The sequence below is a fragment of the Cucumis sativus genome, chromosome 6 (genome assembly GCF_000004075.3).
Source record: "Cucumis sativus cultivar 9930 chromosome 6, Cucumber_9930_V3, whole genome shotgun sequence".
Classification (NCBI taxonomy): Eukaryota; Viridiplantae; Streptophyta; class Magnoliopsida; order Cucurbitales; family Cucurbitaceae; genus Cucumis; species Cucumis sativus.
This window is the reverse complement of record NC_026660.2, coordinates 13,189,306-13,217,218: the sequence shown is the minus strand read 5'-3', so window position 1 is coordinate 13,217,218 and position 27,913 is coordinate 13,189,306. Positions and strand designations below refer to the sequence as shown.

The 27,913-nt window shown below is 31.1% G+C and overlaps 3 protein-coding genes across 3 annotated transcripts; 1 reads left to right on the top strand and 2 right to left on the bottom strand.

The window, feature by feature from the left end:
• Positions 1 to 4,280: 4,280 nt before the first annotated feature.
• On the bottom strand, positions 4,281 to 6,878 carry LOC116404374. The gene is made up of 7 exons (XM_031886698.1): positions 5,911 to 6,878; positions 5,477 to 5,777; positions 5,194 to 5,399; positions 5,017 to 5,109; positions 4,889 to 4,942; positions 4,704 to 4,799; positions 4,281 to 4,606 (listed from the first exon to the last, which is right to left on the bottom strand). Exons 3-7 carry the CDS (start codon positions 5,218 to 5,220, stop codon positions 4,523 to 4,525), a joined length of 354 nt encoding a protein of 117 aa, XP_031742558.1. The 5' UTR covers positions 5,221 to 5,399; positions 5,477 to 5,777; positions 5,911 to 6,878; the 3' UTR covers positions 4,281 to 4,522.
• Positions 6,879 to 9,625: 2,747 nt separating this feature from the next.
• LOC101211706 (probable aspartic proteinase GIP2) lies at positions 9,626 to 11,245 on the bottom strand. The gene has a single exon (XM_004150953.3). It carries the CDS (start codon positions 11,111 to 11,113, stop codon positions 9,869 to 9,871), a length of 1,245 nt encoding a protein of 414 aa, XP_004151001.1. The 5' UTR covers positions 11,114 to 11,245; the 3' UTR covers positions 9,626 to 9,868.
• A 2,805-nt stretch (positions 11,246 to 14,050) lies between these two features.
• On the top strand, positions 14,051 to 20,559 carry LOC101211942 (dual specificity protein phosphatase 1). Its single transcript, XM_011658895.2, has 7 exons — positions 14,051 to 14,360; positions 14,979 to 15,137; positions 15,342 to 15,477; positions 15,979 to 16,096; positions 16,258 to 16,403; positions 16,490 to 16,544; positions 17,756 to 20,559. The coding sequence occupies exons 2-6, from the start codon at positions 15,030 to 15,032 to the stop codon at positions 16,525 to 16,527; spliced, it is 546 nt and encodes a 181-aa protein (XP_011657197.1). The 5' UTR covers positions 14,051 to 14,360; positions 14,979 to 15,029; the 3' UTR covers positions 16,528 to 16,544; positions 17,756 to 20,559.
• Positions 20,560 to 27,913: the final 7,354 nt, after the last annotated feature.

Sequence of the window (27,913 nt, the reverse complement as noted above, 5' to 3'; positions counted from 1 at the left end):
CCATATGAGCTAGCAGGGGAACCTAATGGACTTATAGATCTTAGGCTCCAATGATTCAAGATTAACTTACTAAACCCTTTTAGACTGAGCTAATCAACATTCTTTAACTAATGGGTCATTTCGCTAAAGTCTCGGAGTTGCACTCCTCTCACTATAGATATATTTGTGTCTATCTGATATAACCATGATTAGTAAGTTAATCCTTCATAAGTTGTTCATAACCTCAGTTGGATCAAAATATTGTTTTATCCCCGAGATTATATTTTGTTCCTTAAGTCCCACTGATCCACTATTGAACAATTGGTATTAGGTCCAACCTATAAACCAAATTTCTCTCAGGCTAATGAGAGAGTGGGGCCCCCTTGTTCAAGACTTGGATTCAGTCCCTAATGGAATAACTTATCTACTAACCCTAAAGTGTGTAGGAGTGAATTTCGTCATGCACCCTATGTTCCTAGTCATCCACCTGATCCTACTCCTAAAATGGACAGTTAATTGGGCCAGAGTTGTTGAGTTGCTCTTACCTATCCATATCTAAGGATAATTTCATTTGAACAGAAGTTCATAGCTAACTCATGATTAAGATTAAGTTACCTAGGTCATCATAATTCAAATAGTCAGATTTATATAGTTAACAGTGTTATAACTTAAAAGTGGCTATTTCATAGTTTTAGTCTTATATAAACTCTTTACATATGATGCCCTCACTTCTATGTCTCTACATGAACGATTCAAGATCACATCGTTTGTACACTAACTACAAAGCGGGCAGCATCCATGATGTTTCCAGAATAAGGAGCCCAACCTTATTCATACATTATAGACTTTTTAGGCTATATACTCAAACTTGATCCACATTTATGTCTCTACATAAAGTTCAAGTCTACAATAGATACCCTTAGAACCTTAGCTTATTGGATTCAAGATTATAGTATTCTATTTTCAGTAATAAGTTCTCAATAACCACTTTATTGAATAGAATATAATTTTAAACTACAAACTACGAGTTTTAGGACATAAATTTCAACATGAAAATGATTTTTAAGTCATTTGACATATAAAACCTTTTGAGATTATAGTATTTCCAAAAGGTTTTCAAAAGTGTCACTCACTAAGTCATTTGACTTACGCTTTAAGTTTTCCCTCCCTAGGTTGTATGAGGTAAGTGATCGTCTAGAAAAGTAAGTGATTGGGTAGACAGGTAAGCGATCGAAGGTTAGTGATCGTTCAGGTAGCTAAGCAATCGTGTTTGAAAGGATAAGCGATAAGGGCTAAGTGATCGGTTAAGAAGCTACACGATCAGACTGGAAACCTAAACGATCGTAGGTTGAAAACTTGGAAGACTTCAGGCATTTCTTTGTTTAATTCTTATTGAGAAAATTTGCACCACGTCATATTCAATTATAGAAACTATTGGGTTGAAATTAATAAAATAAGTTTATTGATTCAATTTCCACTGCGTAGTTTTTAGTTAAGTTTTATTTAAGATGTGTTAAGAAATTTATAGAAGAGCTGGATACATAAAGTACTTAATATCTAATGAACAACCACGTAGCAATCAAATTAAAATATATCAATAAGAGATAATAATCAAATAGCAGTCACACGTCAATCATATATCAATAAAATAACAACACTTGAGAATCCAATAGAAATCACAAAGTACTTAATATCTAATGAAATTCAAAAAACTAATCACAAAATATTAAATATCTAATTAAAATTGAATAACAACTAGGTAACAATAAGATATTAATTTGATAGCAATCATATAATAATCACAAAATATTAATTATCTAATTAAAATTGTATGACAATTAGGTAACTTTAAAATATTAATCAGATAGCAATTACATAATAATCACAAGCTACTTAATATTTAATGAAAATTGTATGACAACCGAATAACAAAAAGATAGCAATAGCATGACAATCAAATAAAAAATAAAAAATTACTTAATATCTAATCAAAATCAGATGACAATCAAATATTTATTAGATAACAATCACTAAATTTAATAAAGAGTCCTAAATGGAAACACAAAATTTCTTTATAATCAAACAAAAATGTAATGTAATATATTATGATAAATGATAAATTAGCATGGGATAAAATGGTAAAAAAATGCATAAACATTAATGTTCAAGAGAAGAAAAGAAAAAAGAATCTCCTTCTTTGCATAATCCTTCTCCTCCTCTATGTAATACTTCCTGTTTTCTTTCCCTTTTCCCATCCCTTTTTGAATCTCACATCTCCATTATTTTTCTCTTCGTTTTCCTCTTCCAATCTTATATCTTCGTCGTTTTCCTTTTCGTTTTCCTCTCTGAATCTCAAATCTTCGTTGTTGGTTTCGCGTTCATAGGTTTGTTTTCAACCCCTAACCTCTTATTCCCTTCTCCAACTTTCCTTTGCCACTTCAACTTTCCCTTCGTCCCTTCTACTTGTACCATGCAACGCTTGTGAACAGAGAGATGCTACTTCCATTGTGGGATCTAGAGAATGGTAGGGGCATCAACAGTCAGAGCATGGTAGAGGTGTTGTTGGTTCTTCTCGGGTTTGTATACCAAACATGCTCTTAAAGCCGGCAACGAGGTCCTCTCATGAACTTCCTTATTCATTTTTTGTGTTGCCTTTCCATTTTTGTGTGTTCTTTTTCATGTATACATTTAAAATAATTCTGCTCATGGGAATTTTTCTGATCTCACTTCTCATAAAGAGTTCATATTATGGAATTCTTCACTTTTCGTTGTTGATAATGTGTGTAAATATTCATCATTATAGCTCCTTTTATTGGAATAATGAGGCCAAAACGCATAAGAAAATGATCAAAATGTGTAACTTATATTGTAAATTCATAAATATTTAGAAATACAACTTACATAAGTATCATGCATGTTTTACTCAATTTGCCTCATCAATGGATCGCCATTTACTTCAGTGATATTGAAGTGCATGTCTAGGACATGTTCTCTAACAGAGGTGTTGGATTAGTATGGCAAGCCTAGAGGGGTGAATAGGGTTTAAATAAAATTTTTGACAAATAAAATTTTTGACAAATAAAAATTAAAATCAACTAATTAGATATTTTTTAATTTAAAAATAAAATTTTTGACAAATAAATATTAAAATCAACTAATTAGATATTTTTTAATTTAAAAATAGAACTTTGTAGACTTTCTTAAATAACAAGATTGATAAAAAAATATATGAATGGAAGTATGCAATCAAACTCAACCAATAAGAATATGTAACTAAAATTAAATTAAAAAATAATTAGAAAAGAGTTAGAGAAGAAGACGCCGTAATTTTATAGTGGTTCGGTTAAACTCAACCTACATCCACTTTCCCAAGCACCTCTTGGGATTTTGATTGAAAATCTAAAATCTTCTTTTGACTCTTTCCACGGATTTGAGCCGAACCGATTCTTGCTTCTTTTTCCGGTTTAAGAGCAAACTCGATCCTTTCCACGGGTTAGAATCCAACCGTTACAATATGTTGAAATTTTTAAATCACATAAAATAAAACTCTCTAAAAGAGTGAGTATACAATTTGAAGCTCACAAATTTAATCCTCACAATACAATAAGAAGCTCTCAAGAATAAGATGAAAAGAATAAAAATTGGAAGCTTTAGAGAGAATAACAATGTTGGTCTTTTGCACTTTTTGAGGATTGTAAAGTTTTAATAATCTTGTCACTCTAAAATTTGGGAAAAGTGAAGTATTTAAAAAGAGAGAAAGATAAATTCAAAATCATTTTTGGTCATTAGATACAAGTAAAAGGAAAATGAATGGTTGAGATTTAAACTCAACTACGTTAGACACAATACAAATAATAATATAATAATATGTCTTTTCAAAATACTTAGCAACTTCACCATCTTTAAAAAAAACTACTCATTAGACACAAGGAAAAACAATAATATTAAAGTAATTTTCTTTTTAAATTCATTTTCTTTATAAAGCCAATAAAACATAACCAAAAGCCACATTTGTTACTCTCCAAGTGGCTTTCTCTAATTGGTTCGCTCCAAGTGGCTTTCTCTAATTGGTTCAAATTAAATGCTTGGTCGCCACGTCACCATCTCGGGTAGTTTTCGGTTAAGTTTCTTTTAGCAATATTTTCTTCGTTTGAACTTTGATTTGGGTGATTCAAGAGGCGTTATAATCATTTTTCCAAACTCTACGATATGGTCTATTCAAATTAATAAAATTGTCAATAAAAAAAAACAGATTTGTTATCATCAAAACATAAATTAATTAAATAATTAAAATAAATTAATTTGAGATTAAGGGCCAAAAAGCCAACAAGAGGTACTTTCCTTCATCTGTTTGGTGTAAATATGCTTAATTGCCTCATGTCTTAGAGAGTACGATGGTTACCCAAACATTTTCCTCAACGAGTCCATGATTTCTTTACATAAAGTTTTATAGGCTAAAGTTTCTATACATAAAGTTTAAGGTCATAAAGAAGCGGCACAACAAAAAACTTTCTACTTCAGAATCACAAAATATTAGTCATAGTCATATGTAAGAACCCAAAAAGTCAGCTAACTCAACTCGCACCTCGTCTAGTTCTGCCTGTGAGTATGATCTTCGTGTATCAATCTATATATAAACATGCAAAATAAATTAAATGAATTAACTGACTATACAAATAAACCAATTAACTCACAAAATTAATATAGTTTGATATATAACATACCGCATCAGATATGACAATGCTTCCCCTAGTCACAATTTCTCTCAAATACCTCATGACGTAGTATCCACACTCAGTACTCCCGACTTGTAGTGGACACTATATAAAAGCAACAAATTTGAATAATAAAGTAATCCTAATTGCTAGTAGTCTACAAAAATATAATGACTTTAAAAGTTGATACTTGCCTTCTTCCACATGATGGCTCGATCCAACTCTTGTTGGTTTGAACCTTCCTTTTTCTACATTTCAATTCCATAATAAGATTAGAACAACCTTTGATAAAGTTTGATAAACTTAATAAATTAGTTCTTACCATTTTCTCGATAAGATTGGCATAACCCTTCCTCGAAATCCTATGGTTATACTTGTTCTTAGATCGTCTATCTTGTTGGAGAAGTCTTTTTTCCTATTTTTCAAAAATATTGTTAGTGAGAAAGTAACATGCAATCTAAACTTTACAAATATATTTGTTATTGAGAAAGTAACATACCTGAAAAGTTTCACACAATCTAGACATTCTGTCCAATGATGTTGATCAATGAATGAATACTTTTCTGGTGGAACTTGTAGGAGTTGTGGTTCATCCTTATGTGGCATAATATATTTTGTTGTTAGCCAACACTTAAACTGACGAAACGAAATGCCAGCAGTTTGGATAATATTTTTCCTCGATCTGGGATCAATGACGAATGCGGCCTAAATATTTAAAAGTGATTAATAAAGTATACATTATGAACATTATCAATATAAGCACATTGAAATTATATATATACCTCAACCGTACTGAATATTTTATCTTTCAGCTCTACCGGCACACTTTTCCACGATGAATATGTGATCGGGACATGATAATGTGTCGCAGATCCTATGAAAGACTTCAACTTTGCTCCATTCTCACCAATGGGTACTCCGTCTTCATTGTACATCACCACCTTCTTCTCTCCCAAACTTCTAATGCGAGTGACATCGAACATAATAGTTGGTCCTCGTGGTCTACATATCTGCTTTGGGGTTTCATTTTCAACACCAGCTTCTTCATCACTAAAGTTATCCATGTGATGTATGAATCAAAGGCTGCCAATCAAAATGAAGAAACAATTAGCATAGTATACAAGTTTTAAACAAAATTAAAAACTGATCAATTAATTGAGATGAATGAGCATAATAAACGAATGGTACTATTAGTTTGAGAACAGTAAAACTAAACCTTATAATATTATGTAGGTATCCATGTGCCTTCACAATCTGCTCGTACGTATGTTAAGATGTTGTCATCCAAGTCATTATTTAAGTCAACATCTGGCATACCATTGGGTATTCCTTCACACTGTAGTATTGTATCACCAAGTTCATCGTTGTTATATCTATCTTCAAAGTCTCTTTGTGGTGGAGTAAGCACGACTGACCATCTATCACGATACACACTTCCACTAATTTCTCCTTAAAGTAGATTCTAGCTTACCAAGTATTGCTTATGAATACAAGAAACCAACTTCACTTCCAACACCTTCGAGAACAATATTAACCAAACATTTGATATTTATCTTAACAATCCATTACGCAGAAATTATTAATTTTGTTTATCAGAGAACTCACAACAAAACAGCGGCAGCGACGATCTAACTTATACGACAAAGATCGTACAAACAGATTAGAGTGTACGACAAGTTATGAATCGTGACTGGAAGAAGAAGCACGATGCTACCTTATTGTCGGCCAACGAACAGACGCGGCGGCTGAAAGGTAAAGGATCTCGCGGCGGCTGGAAAAGCAGAAGGTCACGCGGCGGCTGAAAGAAAGGGAAAATACACGGCGGCGCTTTGCAAAAATGGAGGCAGATTTGGACAGAGGGTGTGGGCGGTTCGGTCTGACTGGAAGGGATGCACGGAGGAGAGCGACCACACTACAAAAAGGCGGAGAACAGTTTCTGCAACAGTCGATGGTCGGAAGTCGCGAACAAAGACCAGCCGAGCGAAAACGACCCGCGACGCGAACTGGCTCTTCGACTTCAACCTTGACGGGACGACGGCGATTCAGAAAGACGGCCGACGTGGCCGACGTGAGGTTGGGGCGGTGGTCGTAGACACGAACAAAGATGGGGAGGGGCGATTGCGTTAGGGCAGAAGGAAAAACGGAAAAGAAAAGAGAAAATGAAATGGGGGGGAGGTCGTGCGCGATGAAGAAGAAAGCGAAATTCAATTTTAATTTCTTTTTTTTTAAATTGATTAATAATAATAATAATAATAATAACAATAACATATCATTATTATTATTACATCCCCAAATCCCTTTTTCCTCCTTAACTTGTTTTCTTTTCCATTAAATAATTTCATTCTTTAAACTAATACAATTTGCTTTAAAATAAACTACCTTAGGATTCGGGGTGTTACACTCTTACTCAGAAAATTAGATAACTGATAGTTTTTCAACAAAGGATCCCTAAAACTCCTACTACAAATTTCTTTCAAATACTTTAAGCAATCCTTTTTTCTAAGCCTTTCACTCTTTCAAAGTCCCAATTCATCCCTAAACAAGTCTGCATTCATTCGTTTTCTTTATGCCCTCTTTTTTCCCATTCCCTTTTCTTTTTTGTAGTTAAAGTAGTAGTGGGTCATTCTTTCGCCAATAATAATACCTAAACTTTGATCAACTTTAACATATTTGATTCAGAGAATAAATTAAAGTAAAATCAAAGAGCAATGGTTTTCTTAAATAGTCATATGGATGTGTATAGGTACATCACAAGAAGAAATTAAACCTTTAAACATAAACTAATTAATTCCCAATGTCACAACCTAGTAAATTAATGTGAGAAATTCACAAATAACAAGCCCTATTGTACAGATTGTAAGTTTAATCAGAAAGGGAAAAAAGGCAATAAACACAAAGGGAATTACAGATGGTAAGCTTTAATCACAAAGGGAAAAATGGCAATAAACACATTCCAATTTTAAATTATAGATTACAAGTTCTAATCACAAAGTCAAAAAGTGAAATTATTACCTTTCACAAAGGATTTGGAGGATAACGGAGGTGATTACGAGTTTCGTACAGAGGTGCATGTGTTCACGGGTTTTTGAATAGAGAAGGTGATTACGAGTTTCAACGGTGAACAGTGAACAGTGAACGGTGAACGATGAACGGAGAACGTTGAACAATGGTGAACGGTGAACGAACGAATGCACGAAGGAGAACGACAAACAGTGATAGCGCGAAGGGAGAACGACGAACGAACGAGGGAGAGTTTGAGATTTTCCGGAAAAACGCGCGGCAGATTAGGTTTTAGAAAAGGGAAAATGTTATAAATGAAACGTCGTCGTTTTACGCAAGAAATTTTAAAAAGGTTCTTGATGTTTTAAAAATGTCAAGAATATTTTTAAAATTTCTTGATGTTTTAAAAATGTCAAGAATATTTTTAAAATTTCTTGATGTTTTAAAAATGTCAAGAATATTTTTAAAATTTCTTGACGTTTGAACCTTTTTAAAATTTCTTGACGTTTTTAAAAACGTCAAGGATTTATATAGAAATTATCTTGACATTTAAAAAACATCATTAATTTTTGTATAAATTTCTTGACGTTTTTAAAACGTCGAATAAAACTTTAAATTTTTGACGTGTAATAAATGTCAAGAATGTTGAATTCATACGATTCTTGACGTTTTAAAAACGTCAAAAAATTAATAGATATTTCTTGATGTTTTAAAAACGTCAAGGGAAAATTTATTTTACTTGACGTTTAATAAACGTCAAGAAAGTTGTTTTAGAAAATTTCTTGACGTTTTTTATTAAAAATAAAATATTTCTTGACGTTTTTTTCGAAAAACGTCAAGAAAGGAAAACTGCAAGCGTCAAGAAAGCCTGTTTTTTGTAGTAGTGTCCTGAAATTGGAAAGTCAATATGAAAACTGATCTAAGAGACCTTATCCATTATTTGGAGTTCGCGATGTTTCAAATCCTATAATACAACCTTCTGATTGATAAGGTCGTTTCAGGACAGACATGTAGGCGAATTATAGAAACCACACGTTGCGACCTAATGGAAGAGAGCATGGGATGGGATGGGATGGGATGGGATGTGTTATAGTTCCACAAATAAAAACAATTATTTATAGTTGTTAATAAATTAAAATTATAGTTCCACAAATGAAAACAATTATTTTTTAGAAAGAAAAAGAAATTGAAATGTTGAATAATAATTGAAGAGAAGGTCTAAAAGTAGGATGTGACGCTAGGACTTGTCTTTTTGATAAGCACTGAGCCACTTATATTATATCAACTCCGTACAAACGCCACCTCCATTCTTATCCTTTCATTTTTTATTTTCCCCTTTTTGCCCTTCAAAACATCCAACGCCATCTTAGGCCCAAGGGTAATTACTTGTCATTTTCATTTCTTTTTCTCTTTCTCCTCCTGAGGTTTATTCTAACAAAGATGCTTTCTTTCGTCACTCCTTTTTCTTTTCTTTCTCCAAATATCAAATGTCACCAAACCCCAACTCCTCAGGTAACCATGGTTACTATTCTAACCGTAGTTACAAATATTGTTTTCAACATCAAATCACACAACACTCTTCATAACCTATCCTTCTAACCATAGTTATACCTAACCATGGTTAGTATTTTCTCCTACATATTATCAAAATCATTGAACTATTGTTTTATCTATGTTTATGAGTTTCACTAAATCTTGTAAAGACAAAAAGAAAGGGACTGATTTTGAAATAATTGAAAGCAATTTTGTTATTTCATTTGTTTTCTAAAAGCATCATTTTAGGAGTAACATAACATGATAATAGTGATCCCAAAATTAATAACAGCATCTAACTATTAAATTGCATGTTCAATTAAGAAAAAGGAGAAACAAACAAAGAAGAGATGATTTGTGATTCAAAGCCACAAAAGAACTAAAAGAAATTATGACAATAAATACCAAAATTCGATCTCAATTATAATTCTTTTTATGTTAATTATCATAAATCATAACAACAACAAAAAAGTACAATAGATATCTCAAAATATTGCACCAAAAAAGGAAAAAATATATATATATCCTCCCATAGTACACAGCAAAATTCTAATTTTCCACAAAATTAAAAAAAAAAAAAAAAAAAAAAAAAAAACCCTCAAAATTTAACCCCTGGTTGAAGTTTCATCTTCTTCCCCAAATCATCCCGTACTTTCCAGTAAATTTACCGGCGAAAATTCCGAGCAAGATCTCTTCCTCTGTAACAAAGAGGAGCTAAATCCGAGCATAGAAGTTCCCATGTCAAAATCAAGAACGATATCCTCCATTTGATACCCTCCCAAAACGATGGCGTTTCTCGGCTTCAATCCACCATCAACAAACCCTAAACAATAAGCTTCATCGTTAACCTTCACCATTGAATTTCTTCCATAGATTTTCCATCCCACCATCTCGCTCTGTAAGATCAGTTCAATCTCCGGCACTTTCGGCCCTGCTGCCGTCATCTCCATGTTTTCCGATTCAAAACACACCTCAAACGGCGCTACTGGCGCCACTTCTTTCATATTCATCGCTGCTGCTGCCGCCCTGAAAGCCGCCGTCAAAGAGTTAAAGATTGAACTCTCTAAAACAGTGTACGGAACAACCGTACTTAATCTTGTCCCTCCTCCACCTTCTCCGTCGCCTACCCCCTCTAAATCGAGCAAGGACTTGTTCAAATCGAGGCGGTTACCATCTACTTTAATGGCTTTTACATTAATAAAATACTCCGGCGACTGCAAGGCGTCGATTTTCTTGGTCAAAATCGGCGTGTAAGTCAAAGAACTCGAAATCTCAGATCCATAAACAGAGTCTTGACTTCCACTATCCGGAAAAACAACACCGTTCGTCGACGAGAGACAAAGGGAAAACCGCCGGTGAGAACCAAGCTCCGTCGCGATCTGAGCCGGAAGCGAGATTTGATTCCGGCCAAGCCCTAGAACCCCTTTAACAGATTTCGCCAAACCTTGTAAAAGAAATCTCGGAGCACAAGAATGAAGAGCGACAATCACCGCTGCCGTAGACCGGTCCAAAGACCTGACGGCCACCGTATCCTCAACCAGAATCGCCTTCCCTTCCAAATCCCCAAAGGGATTCCCAGCGATTACATCACACGCGCCACCAACAGACCCAGATCTACCCCCACCAGTAGCCGCAATACACTGAATAGAGCGGCTGGGAATCGAACGGCTGGAAGAAGATCCACCACAAGCCATCCAGAGAGACTGGCCGCCAAGATCAACGGCGAGATGGACGGGCTTAATCGGAGAGCCATGGAAAACAGTGGCTACATACTGATTGGTGAGGGAATCTTTAGTGAGGGGGATGACGAGAGAGAAGGTTTGGCCATGGAAGAGGGTTAAGGAAGAGAGAAGAAGAAGAAGGAAGGGAAAATGGGGAACAGCCATGGAAATTTCTGGTGCAGTCGGCGGAGGTTCGCCGCGGATTGGGAATAGGTTATAAAGAGAGAGAGAGTGAAGACTTTGGGTGAGGAAAATTTTTGGATAAGAGCCAGGTGGAGGAGTTTGTTTGAGAGAATATATTTATAAAATTTATGGATATAAATTTCATTAAATTCAATTTTTAGTGAAGATGAAAAAATGAAAAATGATGGGATGCTGAGGTGGAAATGAATCTGATAACGTTTCTATGTCTATCTTCTTGGCCAAAACGTAGGTGAATGGTTTTTAACATAGCCATGTGTCAAATGTGAGTTTTTTCCTTTTCTTTCCTTTTGGCTACACCATCACTCTCTCATGCCTTTCTTTAAACCAGACTCATTTCTTTAAATACTCTCTCGCTTCGCTCATACCAAAATTGGTGCCTTCTTAGATCAACCCACGGTTAAAACCAATCGAGCTTGGTTTTTCGGATTGCTTTGCACACCCATATGTCTCCGGGCTAAAATTCAAGGATTAACAATAATCTTCCCAATAATTTACTTTACTAATTAGCCCGATACTACGATTGATTAGTATTACAGTGAGAAAATGACTTTGCCAGTGATTTTGAGATATTTTGGAGCTTGAATTTTGTCTATCTCCTAAGTTTTCTAACAGCTGGTTGGTGGCCGGAGTTGACATCCAATCTGCTTCTTTTTTTTGTTTGTTCTCAATCTTGTTTGGTCACCTAATACATCATTATACTAATTTGATACAATTATATAATGATGCTCGAGTTAGTACAATGAGTAACTAATTCATTTAGACACTAAAAGAAGTAACGTTGGTAATCCTTTTGAGACTTTTTATTAGTCCATTTAACATAGACAAATGGAACAATTTATAGTCCCTTTATTTGATGTTTGCCCTTGGTTACATGTAACACCGACGATGTTAGAAATATCGTGACACCTACCAATGATTGTGTGAAATTGAAGAGCACCTAATGAATTCATCCAATTGGTATATAGATTAAATCTAGTTCAGTCAAATCTATTTTAGCTTGCATTTTTTTTCCTTTTGGAATGGTACCCTCCAATAGTATTGTGTACTATATAAAGGTTATTCTGTAAATTGTATTTAATAAGTTCATCTTTGGTACTGACTTTTAAATCATAATAAATATTCTGGTGCCAAACTCTTGGAGCTTTTCTCCATTTTATGGATTGTTTTTTACAATCGAATCTCTTTGCTTTACTAATTTTTTAGACAAATAGTATTTGCAATGTGATTGTATCGATATATGTGCAATGTGTTTCTTAGACCAACAACGCAACTGTTTCATTGTGTGATCATGCTTCAATGAACTTTACTTTCAGAAGAAGCATATTTTTTAAGAATATTTCTTTGCGGCAACCCTTTCTATGACACACACACATATTGGGTAATAGAGAACCACTAAAAAGGCCACGATTTCAACAAAATCTTCTATATTTGGCATTTCCTCCAAAATATATACAAGTGTTTTCTTCTCCTAAATTGAATATAGTTAAGCCAAATACTCGTCTAAAAATTTTGTTGCCACTATTTCATTTTAGACAAAATTAGGTTGGTTCTTTTCAATATCATTATTATTATCCACGACATAGTTCTAAAGTATTGTGCAGTTCTTGTTAATTAATCTTTAACAGTAGCTCAAGCCTATGTCTTAATTAAGATTGTGTTTGAAAGAAAAATATGAGGTTGTAATTTTTGGACGTCTACAATTTTGCTTTTGAATTTAGGGATCTATTACATTCATTTAAAAAGACCACGAAATAGTGAAAATTAATTTGAATAAATATGAAAAAGAAAGATAGAGGTTGGAAATTTAATCAATCGCCCTATATTGTTTGAACTTAAACAAGATATACATGTGGTTTGACATAGAAAGCGCAAATGACCTTTACGTGACACCAGATGTCCATTTCCAATGTTAACACAACGAAAACATTTGGGTCGAGAAGTGACTTCTAATAGTCTAAGAATTATAATAGTCTGTGTTTGGGTGCAGATTCAGTTTTCGTCGCTGTTGCTTTTTTTTTTTTTTGTGGTGGTTGCTGCTAGAATTTACACTTTAGCCTAACCTTCTACTTTTACTTGGTAAATATTTAGAACTTAGTGAAAGAGGGGTGTGACGAATAGGAGATAGGAGAGTGAAAACAAGTATTGTCATGATATTAAGATTAGAAAATTCCTAATTCTTGATTATTCTAGAGCCAAACATAGAGAGGGCTGCTCCTTTCGGCAAAGAATCCCAACAATTTAAATTAAAAATAATAATAACAAAAATTATATATTCTCCCTATCGTCGTTTTTTCCCTTAGTTAATAGTTTATTTTACAAATATAGAGACGAAATTTTCTCATATGTAGTATTATTTCTCTTTCAAAACTATCAAATCTATATCATGTATATATTTCATAATTCTTTGTAAACATATCAAACTATGGTATGTTTGGAATATAGTTTCAAGTGTGTACTTTAAAAAAAATAAGTGTGGAAAAGTCATTCAAATTTTAAGTGTATTTTAGAAAAATGAATTTCTTAACAAACATTTACGAGTCAATTTAAAGGAAGCTAAGTATTGTTACAATGCTTAAAGAAAAATCTATTAGAATATGGATATCAAACATTTCACACTCAAAATGTTATTCAACTTTTTAATATCCATCCATTGGAATCTAAAAATTTAGAGTATTTAGAAAGAAAAAGTTTAAGTCGTAGGTAAAATTAAAACATTTTAAAACGTGTAAATTAAGTTGGGTATGAACGTGGTTTCAAACTTAAATGAAAATTAGATAAAAAGTACATATTTCAAAAAATTAATCAATGACGCAATATTTGGAGTGTATCATATTCACTGGTATCAAAGTATATTATGTTTTGAAGGAGTAAGCAAGAGTACAAGAGCGTGAAGGTAGGTGTGAGAGTACTATTGAATTAGATTAGATGAATCATATTCATAATTATATATTTTCTAAATGTATTTCTTTAATCAACAATCCTTTTCGTTAATATATTCAATGTAAAAATATAAACAAACTGTCCCGTACAAATCGCTGATTTAGTTTCCCGGTATATTATCAAAAATGAAAGATCGTTCCTCTACGCCGCAGAATCGGTGGATGTTGAATCCATATAAATGGTAAAATGAAATTCAAAGCGCTGTTCATGCTCAAATAGTTGGATTCTCAATCCATCAAATTCCGTAAGAGACTCGAAGATTTTCCAGGTGAGTACTTAGATCGCTTTTTCTTTTTCTAATTTTTCGTTTAGGGATTCGATTCTATCTAGATTCTTAGCTCAATTGAAACTTCAAATTTCTTGAGTTTTGATCTGTTCGTTTGATTGGATGCTTTGATTGCAAACTTATTTCCACTAATCAAATCCATAGAATAGGAAATCCATCATACGCTATCCATTGATAAGAGGAGAATCTGAAATTCTTGTGTCCGTGAATGGTTGCTAGTCCACTTGTGTTTCTTTTAGTTTTAATTCGTTTATGCGGTTCAACGAAGGGGTAGATTTGGGGATGTGATATTGACATGAAATGGCGTTTAATGAAATTAGTTTTACTTTTCTTGCTAGCTCAGTTACGGTATTTAGTTTATTAATCCTCGTTTTTTTTTCATTGAATCTTGTACAATCTTCATCAACTTGTACAGTTATTTTGTGTTGTTGAATTTAAGGTCATGGACTTATGATGATATGAATATTTTGAAGCTGTGATCTTATGTGCGTTTCAAGCTTCAACTTAAAATAATGTTTAAGCAGTGTCAGTTGCGATGCTATTTAAAGCTTGTTGAGATAAGATAGAAATCTCAAGTCGGTGTCTTTTTCTTTCTTGAAGGGGAAGGAAAAGAAAAAAACTTATCGGACTTGAATTCTTTGGTTTTCTACTATGGAAATGGATCACGATTATATGACTGCTCGATTATCTGCTATATGGAACATCATTTGTCTAAAGAGAAGCTTTAAAGAGGACAGAATTCCTTGCCAAATTGAAGAGGTAATTCGAATTAGATAGAAAATCGTAACGACTTTTAGAATCCAATGTTTTTAGGTGTAATGCTCTTTCTGACAACACTGCCATTTTTCATCATTTCAAAAGTGACCAAATATTCACCATCGATTGTGCCTAACTATTTTAGTTGATGGTTCGGACTTCTGCTTAAATTGCATTCTGAAGCTACAGTTCTTTGTGGCTTTTCAGGGTCTGTTCTTAGGGTCCGTTGGAGCTGCCCATAACAAAGATCAACTGAAGAAATTGAGTATCACTCACATTTTAACCGTTGCTTGTTCAATGCCACCTGCTGATCCAAACGATTTTGTTTATAAAGTAGTACGTGGTATGTAAAGCCCCAACTTCTATTTGGTGACGGACATGACTTTATAGTTTTACCCAATATTTGTTGGAAGTTTCTATTTGGGACCTGAAACTACCTTCCTTCTATATCACGCTTTAAAGAATGATTCAATCTGCATTCTCACAGCCAACGATTATTTTACAGGATTAGTTCATCTCCAATTGCATCATCTGAAAACTATAATGTTTCCACATGTCATTATTCATGTAGGATATTCATTATCTATCTTATAAATCCGTGAATGATTATTAGTATTGACCCCATTTAAACTTAATGTACTGAACTTATGATTGTCATGATTTGCAAGTTATCAATGCTTATCATTGTAAAAATTTATAGAGTCGTATTGCTGTTCAGGCTTCATGTACTGAACTTGTTGTGATTGTCATGATTCATATCAGTGTTTATCATTGCTTTTCAATCAAATGGAATTTCTACTGCTGACATCCAATGCTACTTTCTGTTGTGTGTAAATTGAGGTAGTCTTGGACACTAGAGATGTAGATATTAAACAGCACTTTGACGATTGTTTCACCTTTATCGATGAGGGAAGAAATTCTGGTGGAGTCTTGGTTCATTGCTTTGCTGGAATATCCAGAAGGTGAATCTTTGGCATAGTTTCTACAAAGTCTTTCCTCTCCTCTTAATCTCCATTGTTTTCCTCCTTCCCACTTCATTTAATTTATCAAACGGTTAATCTTCTTGCATACCGACCTTTTTTTTTTCTTGCCAGAAATAAATTTATTTTCTTTTCCCTTGTAGTGTAACCATTACAGTTGCCTACCTGATGAAAAAGCGAGGTATGAACCTAACACAAGCATTGGAACACGTCAAGAGTAGACGACCACAAGCAGCTCCGAACGTTGGTTTCATGGTTCAACTCAAGGACTTTGAAACAGCTCTTCAAGGTAGAATTTGTCCAACGACTGAAACTGCATCTATATGTTCTTCATTTTGAACATTCAACTGAACCTTGCGATTTGATCATATGCAGCTAGCAGAGTTGATGAAATGAAACTGTCAAATGTTTAAGCTCTCAGAAGCTGCAGGTAACTTCTATTAACGACAGAATCACCTAAAATTCTTGAGACACTATAGAGTCTTGTCGTTTTCTTGTTTCCATTAAAAGTAAATATCTGAATTTAGCATTTATATTGAATGTGGCTTCCAATTTTTCCCCCTATTATGTGCATTTCTTTTTTAAAAATTTTAACTAATTGCACTTCTCTTTGTTAAAAACTTGCTCTCCTATTTCTTTAAAGGAAATACGTTACAATGTTGGACAGAAATAGAACAAATTAAGAATGAAAACTGAGACGTAAACATTGGCCTCACCATTCTATGTTGTCATTACACCCATTTCAAGCTCCCATTTTCGCCTAAAAAAGTCCAGCTTATTTCTATTTCATGGCTGGTTTTGAAACATTTATGATAGGTATGGGTAAATATTATAACTTTTGAATGAAGGATGGATATCTTTTAAACGAAGGGTACTTTCGTGTGATGCTTCCTAAAATCAGAAGTGGGGGAAAACTTCATATTACAGCCCAGGTTTATCAAAAACGTTTCTATTAAGAAGAAGATTAACTTCACATAGGCAATGGATTTAAAAAAAAAAAAAAAAAAAATTTAAGAAACAGTATAAAGGTTGGTTTGGATTGACTAAAAACGTTTTTATTTAAACATTTCTGGCAGAAACTGTTTAAAATGGTTGTCAAAAAACTCAAATTTTGTACAAAATTACTTTTAGAAAAAAAAATTAAACGCTTGAAACTTAATCCCAAATGTTTTGATATTTCAAAATGGGTTTAATTTAATTTAAACGCCATATAACAAAATTCTAGATATAGCACTCAACAAACTTTCTTTCTTTATTCTTTTTTTTTTTTCTTCGAGTTCTACTATTGTGAGAAGGAAATATATTTATGGACTCTTGACATGAGACTTGGTGTCTTACCTAACGTTTTAACTCAAATTTACCATTAACCTTAAAATTTGATGATAAATGTTTTCACACTAAATCTAAGCCAAAGAATTCTTAAAAAATAAATAAATAAACTAATGAGAAATCATCCCATACCTAGGTCCAAACCAGTTGGATGAAATTTTGAACTTGATGAAGGACATGTCTTAACCATACTCATCTTACAGTCAATAATTAATTTATTTAACAAATTGTACTATTTTTCCTTTTTTTTTTATTATTATTATTTTATAAAATTCCTACAAACATATCATTACAGAATTATTCTTTTCTTAGGTGGAAAGAGAGTGGTCCAATCAGACAACAAATGAAAACACGGGCCGGGACTAGGCCCATAATCAAATGGTATGTCTGGTCACGATCCCCATAGCAGACCACTCGTGAGCCCAAATCCAATTTTTGCGGCCCATTACCAGACATAGAGGTAATAAACTTAACTTTCAGACAGAGCACACACACACGACATTCCCCATTGCAAATTAGAATAATTTTCATTTTGGAAGCACTTCCTTCAAAATAGTTAACTTCTGCTTTGAAGTCCATATCATGTTTCCAATAATTGATTGGATAAGATTGGTAAGTATTAAAAGTTGATTTCCATCAGCAGCCAAAAATATAAAACAATTATTAAAATAGGGCATAGTATGTGGAGTAAATTAATTTAGTTGTGATAATTTGAATCTCTTTATCAAGTTTGAGTCCTATTGTGTTGGTTAGATAGTGAAATTAAAATGGTAAATTTTGAGAAGGTTTATGTGTATTGGGGGTAGATATGAGTATTATTATTATTGTTATGGGAATAAATTATAGAAAATGATTGAAAATATAGAAGTGGAAGAATTGAGGGGGAGAAGAGAAATAATAATAGTGGGAAAAAGGAGAGGGAAGGCAGAAGGAAAGGAATGTCTCTATCAAAGGAAGTGTGAAAACTGCAAAAAGAAAAAAGAAAAAAGAAAAAAAAAAATGGGGCGTTAATGATGGGAGTGTAATAATGAGGCGTGGTTGGTTGTATTTGCTATTTTGTTCCTTTCTAAGGGCCCCATCTGCTTCCCATATTGGGCCTTTCCCCTCGGCCCATATTCATATTTACTGGTTACCGACATCCTAAATTTAAAACTTAAGGGGAGTGGGTGAGTCATTTAATCCCATCATCATATTAAATCCGCTGTTTAAACATACCATATATTTGGTAATATTTGATTTAAGAATTTGATTTATGTCTATTTGTTAGGCATTGTTAAATTAAATTTCTAAAATAGAAATAAAAACGAAAAAAAGAAGGAAGAACAATAATGGGGGGGATGGATGGAGGCATGAAGGCATGTTTGTATTTTCAATTTTGAAAGAAGAAAAAAGAAAACATGAAAATAAAAACAAAAAGATTCCCGCGGCTTCAGAGGGAAGAGGGGGAGGGTGGGTCCCACAAGAGACAGGCTAACTGACAACTTTCGCCGTTAGTAAAGCTTCCGTCATCGTTTCTCCACTTCCTTCTTCTACTTCTTCTTTTCTTCTTTTCTTCTTCTTTTCTTCTTCTTCCTCTGTCTTCCTGTTTTCTTATTATTTATTTTGTCATTACCACTTTTGCCCCTTTTGGACTTTCCCATCCTCTTTCCCTTCACCACCGTCTACATATGTAACTCTCGGCTCGGCTCCGCTTCATCACTCCCTCTCTTCCCCTATTTTCCCTTTCTCTTTCTTTGTTTTCTAATTTCTTTCTCTACTTCTTACTTCCTTTCTGTCTTATTATATTTCCATATTTACATTTCTTTACACAAAAAAAACAAAAAAAAATCCCTCCAATTTTTATTTCTAAACTTTTATATAATATCAATTATCATCGCCTTATTATTTCAAATTTATGAAATTACATTTCCTCAGAACTCACGTTTCTTTAATATAAAATTTAGTTGATTCAAGATGTTCAAATTTCTCAATTTTCTACTACATTTATGTTTTACCTTATGTTTTCCATATGGAGGAGGGTAAAAATTGTCACACCTTTTCCAATTCTAGCTTAAAATTGTAACTCTTATTTTAAGTTTAGGAATGTAATTTGATGAAATTCATAGTTTTGGATAAAAATTGATTTTTTTTTTTTTATTGATGCAAACAAACTCTAAACGTAACTTAATTATTTGTCAACATGGTATATTATCTATTAACACAATTTTGAAAATTTATTAATATAGAAGCAGGGTATCACTCTTTAATTTCTCATCAAATCATTGTTAAATATAAAATTTTTAATCCTTATAATTTGTTAAAGTAGAAGAATCCAAACCTCATTTTCATTGCATTGCTACATAAATTTTAGTTACATTCCATGAAATAAAAACAACAAAATTATTTTATATAAAAACAAAAAATATGAAAAGGGAAAAAAAACCTTCTTGAGAAAAACAAAAGTTAGAAAATTGAGGAAGAGAGAAATGAAAAAAAAAAAAAAGAAGAGAGAGAGAGAGAGAGATGGCAGAGAATGAAAGGACAAAAGATTTAAATTGATTGTTGGGTGAAGAGAGATATAGAGATAGAGAAAGAGAAAGAGAGCAGCTAATAAATCCAATAACTCTTACACATCACAACGTTTTCTTATGTACTTTCCCCCTCTTTTTCTTTCATTTCTATTACATTTATATCTAAATAAAAGCATAAGAAAAAATCTCAGTCCCTATACCCATAACCCAATCCCATATACTGTTCACTCATGCATTTCTCAAAATGACTCCAATACCCCTCATGGCACCCACTACTTCCAAACATCCCACCAAGGGTATTATCGTCAATTCGATACTACTCCTTTATTGCATTGTTTTAGATTTACAAGGAATTCCAGAATAGGGTTTAGGTGAGGATTTGTAGGTCTTAATATTACCCAATACCTTATATCTCTAATTTTAACATTCATCAATTACATTACGTGATCTCACAAAATTTGTAGATGCTATAATGTTTTAGCCAATCGGTCTTTTTCCTTTTTCTTTTTCAGATTTTATGTGCCAATAAAACACTCGTTCATGACGTTGAATTTTTATAATGGTTTTTAGTTAGATGCATCAAAAAGTTTGGGACTTTGAATTTCATCATCTCTCTCTCTCTCTCTCTCTCTCTCTCTCTCTCTCTCTCTCTCTCTCTCTCTCTCTCTTCTTCTTCTTCTTCTTTAAAGAGATGTTTGACTCTTAAAAGTTGGATTTTGTAACATGGATGTGTTTAAAAGTTTTTCTTTTTCTTTTATTATCACTCTTTTTTTTTAGTTTGTTTACTCCTACATATTTAACTTTTATCAAATTTTTATTTTCTTTCATTTAAATTGTAAGTTTAGTGGTATTTTGTCTGATATACAGTACTTGTTAATACTTCTCTATTTATACCATTCTTTCTATTGTTATTGTTACATATTTCTTAACAAAATGTAAGTCAATTTTTTTTTAAACTAAACAAAATGTAGATTTTAATATTGGTTTAGATTAGTCCCAATGTTTTCATAACAAAAAAAAACAATCTCAGATTTAATAAATAGAATTCAAATATGTATATGGTTAATTGCTGAAAGTTGTATATTAATTAAATAGGTTCCTAAACTTTTTTTTTAAATTATTATATCAAATTCCTAAATATTAAGATCATTTAGCATGTGTATTATTAGTGATTTACTATCATTTACGAACATAAGTGGCTAAGGTTTTATTAAACACCACGTTGTAAAACCATGAATTTTACAAACTGTGGAACGTGTCTTGGAATTACTTCAAAGAAGACATTATTAAACACAGTTAATATCAATTTTACAAAACTAATTGTTTTAAAACAATCATATAAACCCACAAAGCTTTACATATATACCTATATATGTTTGAAGCTGCCCAAAGTCAAACATCCCTCTAATATATAATATGAGATCTAGAGATTTACAAAATGGTGGGGAGTCACACACAACCACCTCATTCCTTTGAAACCAAATCAGATTCTTTCAACACATATGAATTCAAATTTGGTGTGTGTGTGTATATATATATATATATATATATAGTTTTAAATGAACCTAAAAAGTTAGGTTTCAATTGTAAGTAGGTGGAAGTACATGATAAAATAAAATGTGGGATTTTAATATGCATCCTTCACTTGGCTCTCAATTGATATATAATCTTATGCAATATTATAGTTAGGTCCCCAACTTTTATGACGTGTGATGCTTTAATAGTTTGATAGAGATTGCCATCTGAAATTTCAAAATATTAAACAATCATAGATTTCATATAGCTATGTATGTTTAAGAAAAAGGCTGATCTTGACAACCCCTTTAAAACTTATTTCTGTTTCTTATGGTTTGGGTAATGAATTTAATTTTGATAAAAAAGTAATCATTCAGGTTGAAAACTGATTTGACTTTTTTGTTCTTTTAAATTAAATTTGTTCACGATAGTTGTTGGAATGAAAAGTTGATGAATTGGTTAGATATTTTTAGAAATTTAGAGACATTTTTTAATACAAACTTAAACATTCATGAATTAGTTTCGTTAAATATTAGGAGAGTGGGATGATTTGACGTAATTACGAAATAAACACAAAAACATTAGAATTACCCTTTTAACCATGAAACTCCCACGAAAGAAATCATGTATTATTATTTATAAATGAATTTGTTTATGATGAATAATTGATGGAAAGAGTGTAAAATTTGTAGGGTTATTAAGAATTGTTAATTTGAATACAATAATTTAGGGTTTAGAAAAAGGGAGGTAATTAAAACAATAATTTATGTAAACTGAAAGACTTGGAGAGATATATGTTATTCTTGGGAAATAAAGAAAAAAAAGAAGAAGAGGGAAGTTTGAAGAGAGAGAGAATTAAGGGTTGGTTCTTCAACATGGCCTCCATGTGATCTCACTGCCCTTAATATTATTCCTTGTTTTTTGAGCCTTCTAGCTATCTTAAAAATTCTCTACTTTGACTTGGTGATTAAAGTGAAGTAAAGAAATGGGGGATTTTTGAGAGTCTAAAACCCTAATTCCTTACACTGGTTAATGAACTTAATTATATAATTTATAAATTAGAATGAGTTGTATAATGAATGTGGGTTATTAATATTAGAATTATGGGAAAGAGTGGAGAAATGTGCTTATTTTGCAGACAAATTGGTCTGAATTTTTATGGTTTCCATGAGCCGACATGTCGGAAATGGGAGAGAGAGAAAGAATCTTGATCCTTATATTTATATTAATCTCATGTTTTCATCATATATTCCTATATTCCTAATATTTATTATATATTTTCTCCATATCCTTTCTTTCCTTTTCTCAATCCACACAACCAAACAAACACTCATTCCATCACTAAATTGCTTCATAAATTATCCCTAAACTATATTTTATATATCATTTTAAATTTTCCTTTTTTATATTTATCCTTTTCTAAACATTTACTTTATATAATTCCAATACCTTCTTACAATTTCTTTCTCCACTAAACTATATGTTAATTAAGAATTAATACCTAACTATTCTACTTTTATATTTCATATACCTTTACTATTTCAGTGTTATGAAACTTTATAAGACTTTTATAAATCCACTTTGATATGTATATGTATATGTATGATCATGATTTATGCATGTGTTACACCAAGATCACCCTAAAATTCAATCAAATAATTAATACATAGCTTTCAACAAAAATCATCCTAAGATTTGAATCTTCTTGGATTGTTATGTATTCTTACTTTTTCTTTTCCTTTCTAATTAATTTTCAACCAATTAACCAAAACATTATTTTAAAAAAATGGGAATACAAAAGAATAAAGACACATGTGTATCCAAATCATTTCCTTTCTAATTAAACTTGTTCCCAAAGAAAAGGTATAACTTTAAACCAAATCTTGATCTGTTACAACTAGGTCATTCTCAACTTAAAAAACAGAAAATTAAGTTCAAATAAATTTTTGTTAACATATATATTTGGTGAACCAGAAAATTTAAGGTATGAATTTACAATTTTTTATTCATTGTTTAACACAACAGTACTACTTTAAAGTCTACCAATAATTTGTTTTAAAAAATATTTTCAATAATAGTATTTATTTTATCTCATTAAATTTCTAAAATATCTAAACTATTAAGAATGTAGTTAAGATTAAAGTCAAACTAATAGACTTTAGGTTGACATGATAGGGTAGATTAACTAAATAAAACGATTGGGTACGTTAATGTCAAACATTTTGTCAATAATATGTTAATATATCAATGACTTCTCTCCAACTCTTTATAACCTATAATCTAACAAAATATATATATATATATATATAAAATGTTAAATTATAAATCATAAATTTAGTTCCTATAATTTTGATTTTGATTTTTTTAAAAAAATAGAATTTAGATTTGATGGTTTATAATTAAAATTTATTTGATATAGGATATTGTTGTAGGATTTCCTCAAATTATATTGAATAAAATTTCTTGTTAATTAAATTTATGATGAAGATTAATAATGATAAAACAAAAGGTTGAGGATGAGGTTAAAATATGTGTGTGTATTGGTGGCCACTTCCACTACATGATCTTCAATTCTCATTATTGTGATGGAAACTTATTATAAGTTTTTTTTCTGTTTGTCTAAATGGATTGACATTGAAACTTGAATGGATGTATCCTTGAGCATTAATATTATATAGCACCCAAATTGTTGAAATAGTGCCCACCATTTTCTAACTTTCAATTCCTACCCTCTCTCTCTCTCTCTCCTTTATATATATATATATTAGACTTTCAGTTTTCACTTTAATGTGAATTGATTATGATCTAACTTTTTACTTAAAATATTTGAATCGTCTATCTTTAAAACATTAAGAAAATTGAAAAAATCAAACGAACAAACAAACAATTATTATTTCAATATTGACTATCAATCAATAAATTCTCTCATTCATTAGTATTTTATTTTGATTGATTAGTTTCTTACATTTAAGTCTATCCAGTCACATCCCATTGATTTAAAAGGTACATTTTTTTTAGTTTATGTATATATACACATTTTAAATTTCTTTGTGGAGTTTCATTAAAGTTGTCTTATTTTATAAATTATTTGGCTGTAATTTTTTAAATGGATCAATCATCAACTCTTTCTAACAGTGACTAACTCCTTCTTAACTATTTTTTTTGAAAAGACCATGAATATAATTGACCTAATAATAGATGATTAGCCTAAATATTAAGCGAAAATATTTATTACTTCTTATAATAGATTAATTTTCAATTACTTGTTCAAAACAAATATATGACCCAAATTCAAATAATTAGGGTTTACATAATATAAGATGGTCTTTTAATCTAAATATTCTTTTGATTACTATCACTGTAAACAACATTTATTAAGTTATAGCAATAATAGTGAAAATAATAATGCTACATGTAATATTCATAGTCAAGTTTGAATTAGGTATTTAGAGATATAAGATTGGACTATTTTTAACCATCTTAAGGTAATTCAAAATTCAATTCTAAATTTGTATAGACCCTCCAAATTTGTGTAAGTTCACATGACTTAGCTAAATCTAAAATAGCTAAATATACTATAGAAACATGTGAAATGATTGTACTACACTTAGAGAGTTTTAATTTTTCCTCTCTTGTGAGAAGATGTGATATATCTTATTGTCCTTTGATGCTATATTGTGATGAATATAATGTGTGTTTTTTTGTCCCTTTGCTTAATCTTGCATTCAACTCCAACTCATCTCCCAAAGTAACTTTTTCCTATTTACAGAAACTTTGGTGTAAATTTTCTAAAAGTCTAATGTTTTAGATCCAAATTTATATAGGATCTCACATACATACGTACACACATATATAAGTATGTATTGCGACATAAAGCATAATTCAACTTTTCATAAACATGTCTAGTTTTGATTCAGAAGTTAGGTTAGAAATCGAATTATTGATACATGACGTTGAACCAAAAAGTAAATGATAAATCATCTATTTATATCATACAAATAATTAATAATTTGAATACTCATTTAATCTCTAAAATTTTAATTTTCAATCTTATAAGTAATTAAATCTAATTTACATCTTTAAATTTTCAATTTCATGTTTAATAAATAATATAGGATGATTGTATTCAATTTTTATGTCTTGAATAGGTTTTCTTGATTTACTCGGTATGTTTTTTTTTTTTTTTTAAATTACTGAATCTATTGAACACTGAAGGAAAGATGGATCATATCTTATTAAAAATAATTTGATTTCATATCCCATAATTCATTATTTTTAATTGATGTCTTACGTTTGAAAGCTCCACTAAAGACTAAATGGATGTGGTTAGGACTAATTACATGTGATATAAAATTGAAAGCTCAGGAATCTATTAGGTTAATTTTATAATTTAAAAAGGTATGAAATAGAAAGAGACTTAGTTTATTGAACTAAATTTATAATTTAACGTTATTAATATATAAATGGTTTTTATTTTATAGCTCTAATGACAAAGAACATCTTTATGAAATGTAGTTGGAGATGGAAATGATATAATGAATAGTCATATGTTTTTAAATTTCTTAAAGGGTTGAAGGCTTTTTGTTATTTCTTAATTAATAATCTAAAATCCCTAAATCATGGTTTGAGACATTTACTTTAATTTACAAGTATTGTGTAATTATATAAAGATTTTATTTTTCAAAATAAAGGAACTTAAAATGTGTAAAATAATAGAATAAATGGGTGATATGATTTCTCTCATGTAATTAAAACTTTTGTTGGGATCTTAATCTAATTGTTCTCTTTAATTATTGTTAAAGTTATGAACATAATCATTTGTCCCATTGTTTCTTTATATAATCTTTGGAAATATCCTTTTGACATGTGAGAGTGAACAGAAATCTTTTAGGGAAAAAAATAGTAATGTTTCATGTCACAAAATCAATTAGCCATTTTAGTCAAAGTTTTGTTGGGTGTTTAAAATAATTAACTCATTCTTGATTGAAGTGAAATATATTAACTTTATTTTAATGAATTAAGAAGAGATGCCATGTTTTCTACTTTTTTTTTTATTATTATTATTATTATAGTGTACAATTAGGTTACTATTTCTTATCATAATAGGGAACCACAATGAATTATGTTACAATAATAAAAGTATGTTGATATTTAGTTTGAGATGGTAAAATTATGTGAATTATTTATTTATATCAAGAGACATAGTTCAAATATTTTGTAAGATCAAAAACATTAAAACTTGAAAAAGTTGATAAATCTAATAAAAAGTAATAAATGTGTAGATGGACACGTAATTAGGTTTAGTTAAGTTTCTTTGAACAGTTTATAGATACCCAAATCAATATATATATATATATATAACAAAAGACTTTAAAAAAAAAAAAAAAAAAGTGTTGTGTGTTTCTTAGTTTTGGAAACATAAATAGAAAACATGTCAAAAAACAAGCTTTAACTTTTATGAAATGATACTGTTTTAGAATTAGTGAAGAAGGAAAACAAAAACTATTCCATATTGTTAAAAGTTTGGAGTCCAATCACTCAATACACACACACACATATATACAAAGTTTGACCATAGAAAGGTTGCACATTGAAAAAGCCAAAGGTTTGACTAAAATGTATAGTGTAGGGAATCCTCCACTTTACAAAGGAAACTTTTTTCTCTCTTTTTCTTTTATTTATTTTTCATTTTTCATACATTTTAAGAATTTATCCCACTAATATAACCATATATCTTGGCCCATATACTCTCTCTCTATAACAAGAGCACTAATAAAAGAGAAGTGAAACATAAAACATAAAACGAAAAAGCTTCCTCTTTTCTTCTAGTCAAAATCTTCTCTTCTATTCATTTTTTCCTTAATTCATGGGGGGGGGGAGAGAGAGAGGTAGCAGAGAAAAAAGAATAATGGACCATAAAGTGTTGATGTTGAGAATTAATGGTGGAATTGTAGTTAAGGCTATGAAGTATTAGGGTTTTATGTAGTGGGAATTAAAATGGGCATTGTGTTCTGTAGTGGAAGGATAAGAATTAGGGTTGAATATAAAGTGGAAATAAAATAGTCTTCTTTCCCTCTTCCTATTGTAGAAGATAGTGGAAGTTCCACTTTTAGTAGTTATTACCAAAATTTAGGTATACTTCAATCATACATATCTTACATAATCCTCATCACTCTCGACTCATCAAAATCATTCCACTTTTCTTTTATATTATCCAACATATATATATATATATATATAAACTCAAGTATGGAAATATCTTTTTACATTTTTCAAGTAAAAAAGTAATTAGAGTTTCATATCAAAAGAGAAAGAAGATAATATGAGATCTATTTTAGAATAAAATCACGAGAGTTTATGTTTAATGTAGACATTATCATATCATTAGAAAGATATCGAAGTTTGGATAGAACACATGTTTTAATTCGTATCTTTTTAACATATT

Coding starts and splice junctions, on each gene's coding strand:
- LOC116404374 (XM_031886698.1), bottom strand. CDS start 5,220: ATGTCTAGATTGTGTGAAACTTTTCAG. Junction 5,110..5,193: donor GATTGTGTGAAACTTTTCAG/GTATGTTACTTT, acceptor TTTGAAAAATAG/GAAAAAAGACTTCTCCAACA. Junction 4,800..4,888: donor GAGCCATCATGTGGAAGAAG/GCAAGTATCAAC, acceptor GCTTTTATATAG/TGTCCACTACAAGTCGGGAG.
- LOC101211706 (XM_004150953.3), bottom strand. CDS start 11,113: ATGGCTGTTCCCCATTTTCCCTTCCTTCTTCTTCTTCTCTCTTCCTTA.
- LOC101211942 (XM_011658895.2), top strand. CDS start 15,030: ATGGAAATGGATCACGATTATATGACTGCTCGATTATCTGCTATATGG. Junction 15,478..15,978: donor TGTTTATAAAGTAGTACGTG/GTATGTAAAGCC, acceptor AAATTGAGGTAG/TCTTGGACACTAGAGATGTA. Junction 16,404..16,489: donor CTTTGAAACAGCTCTTCAAG/GTAGAATTTGTC, acceptor GATCATATGCAG/CTAGCAGAGTTGATGAAATG.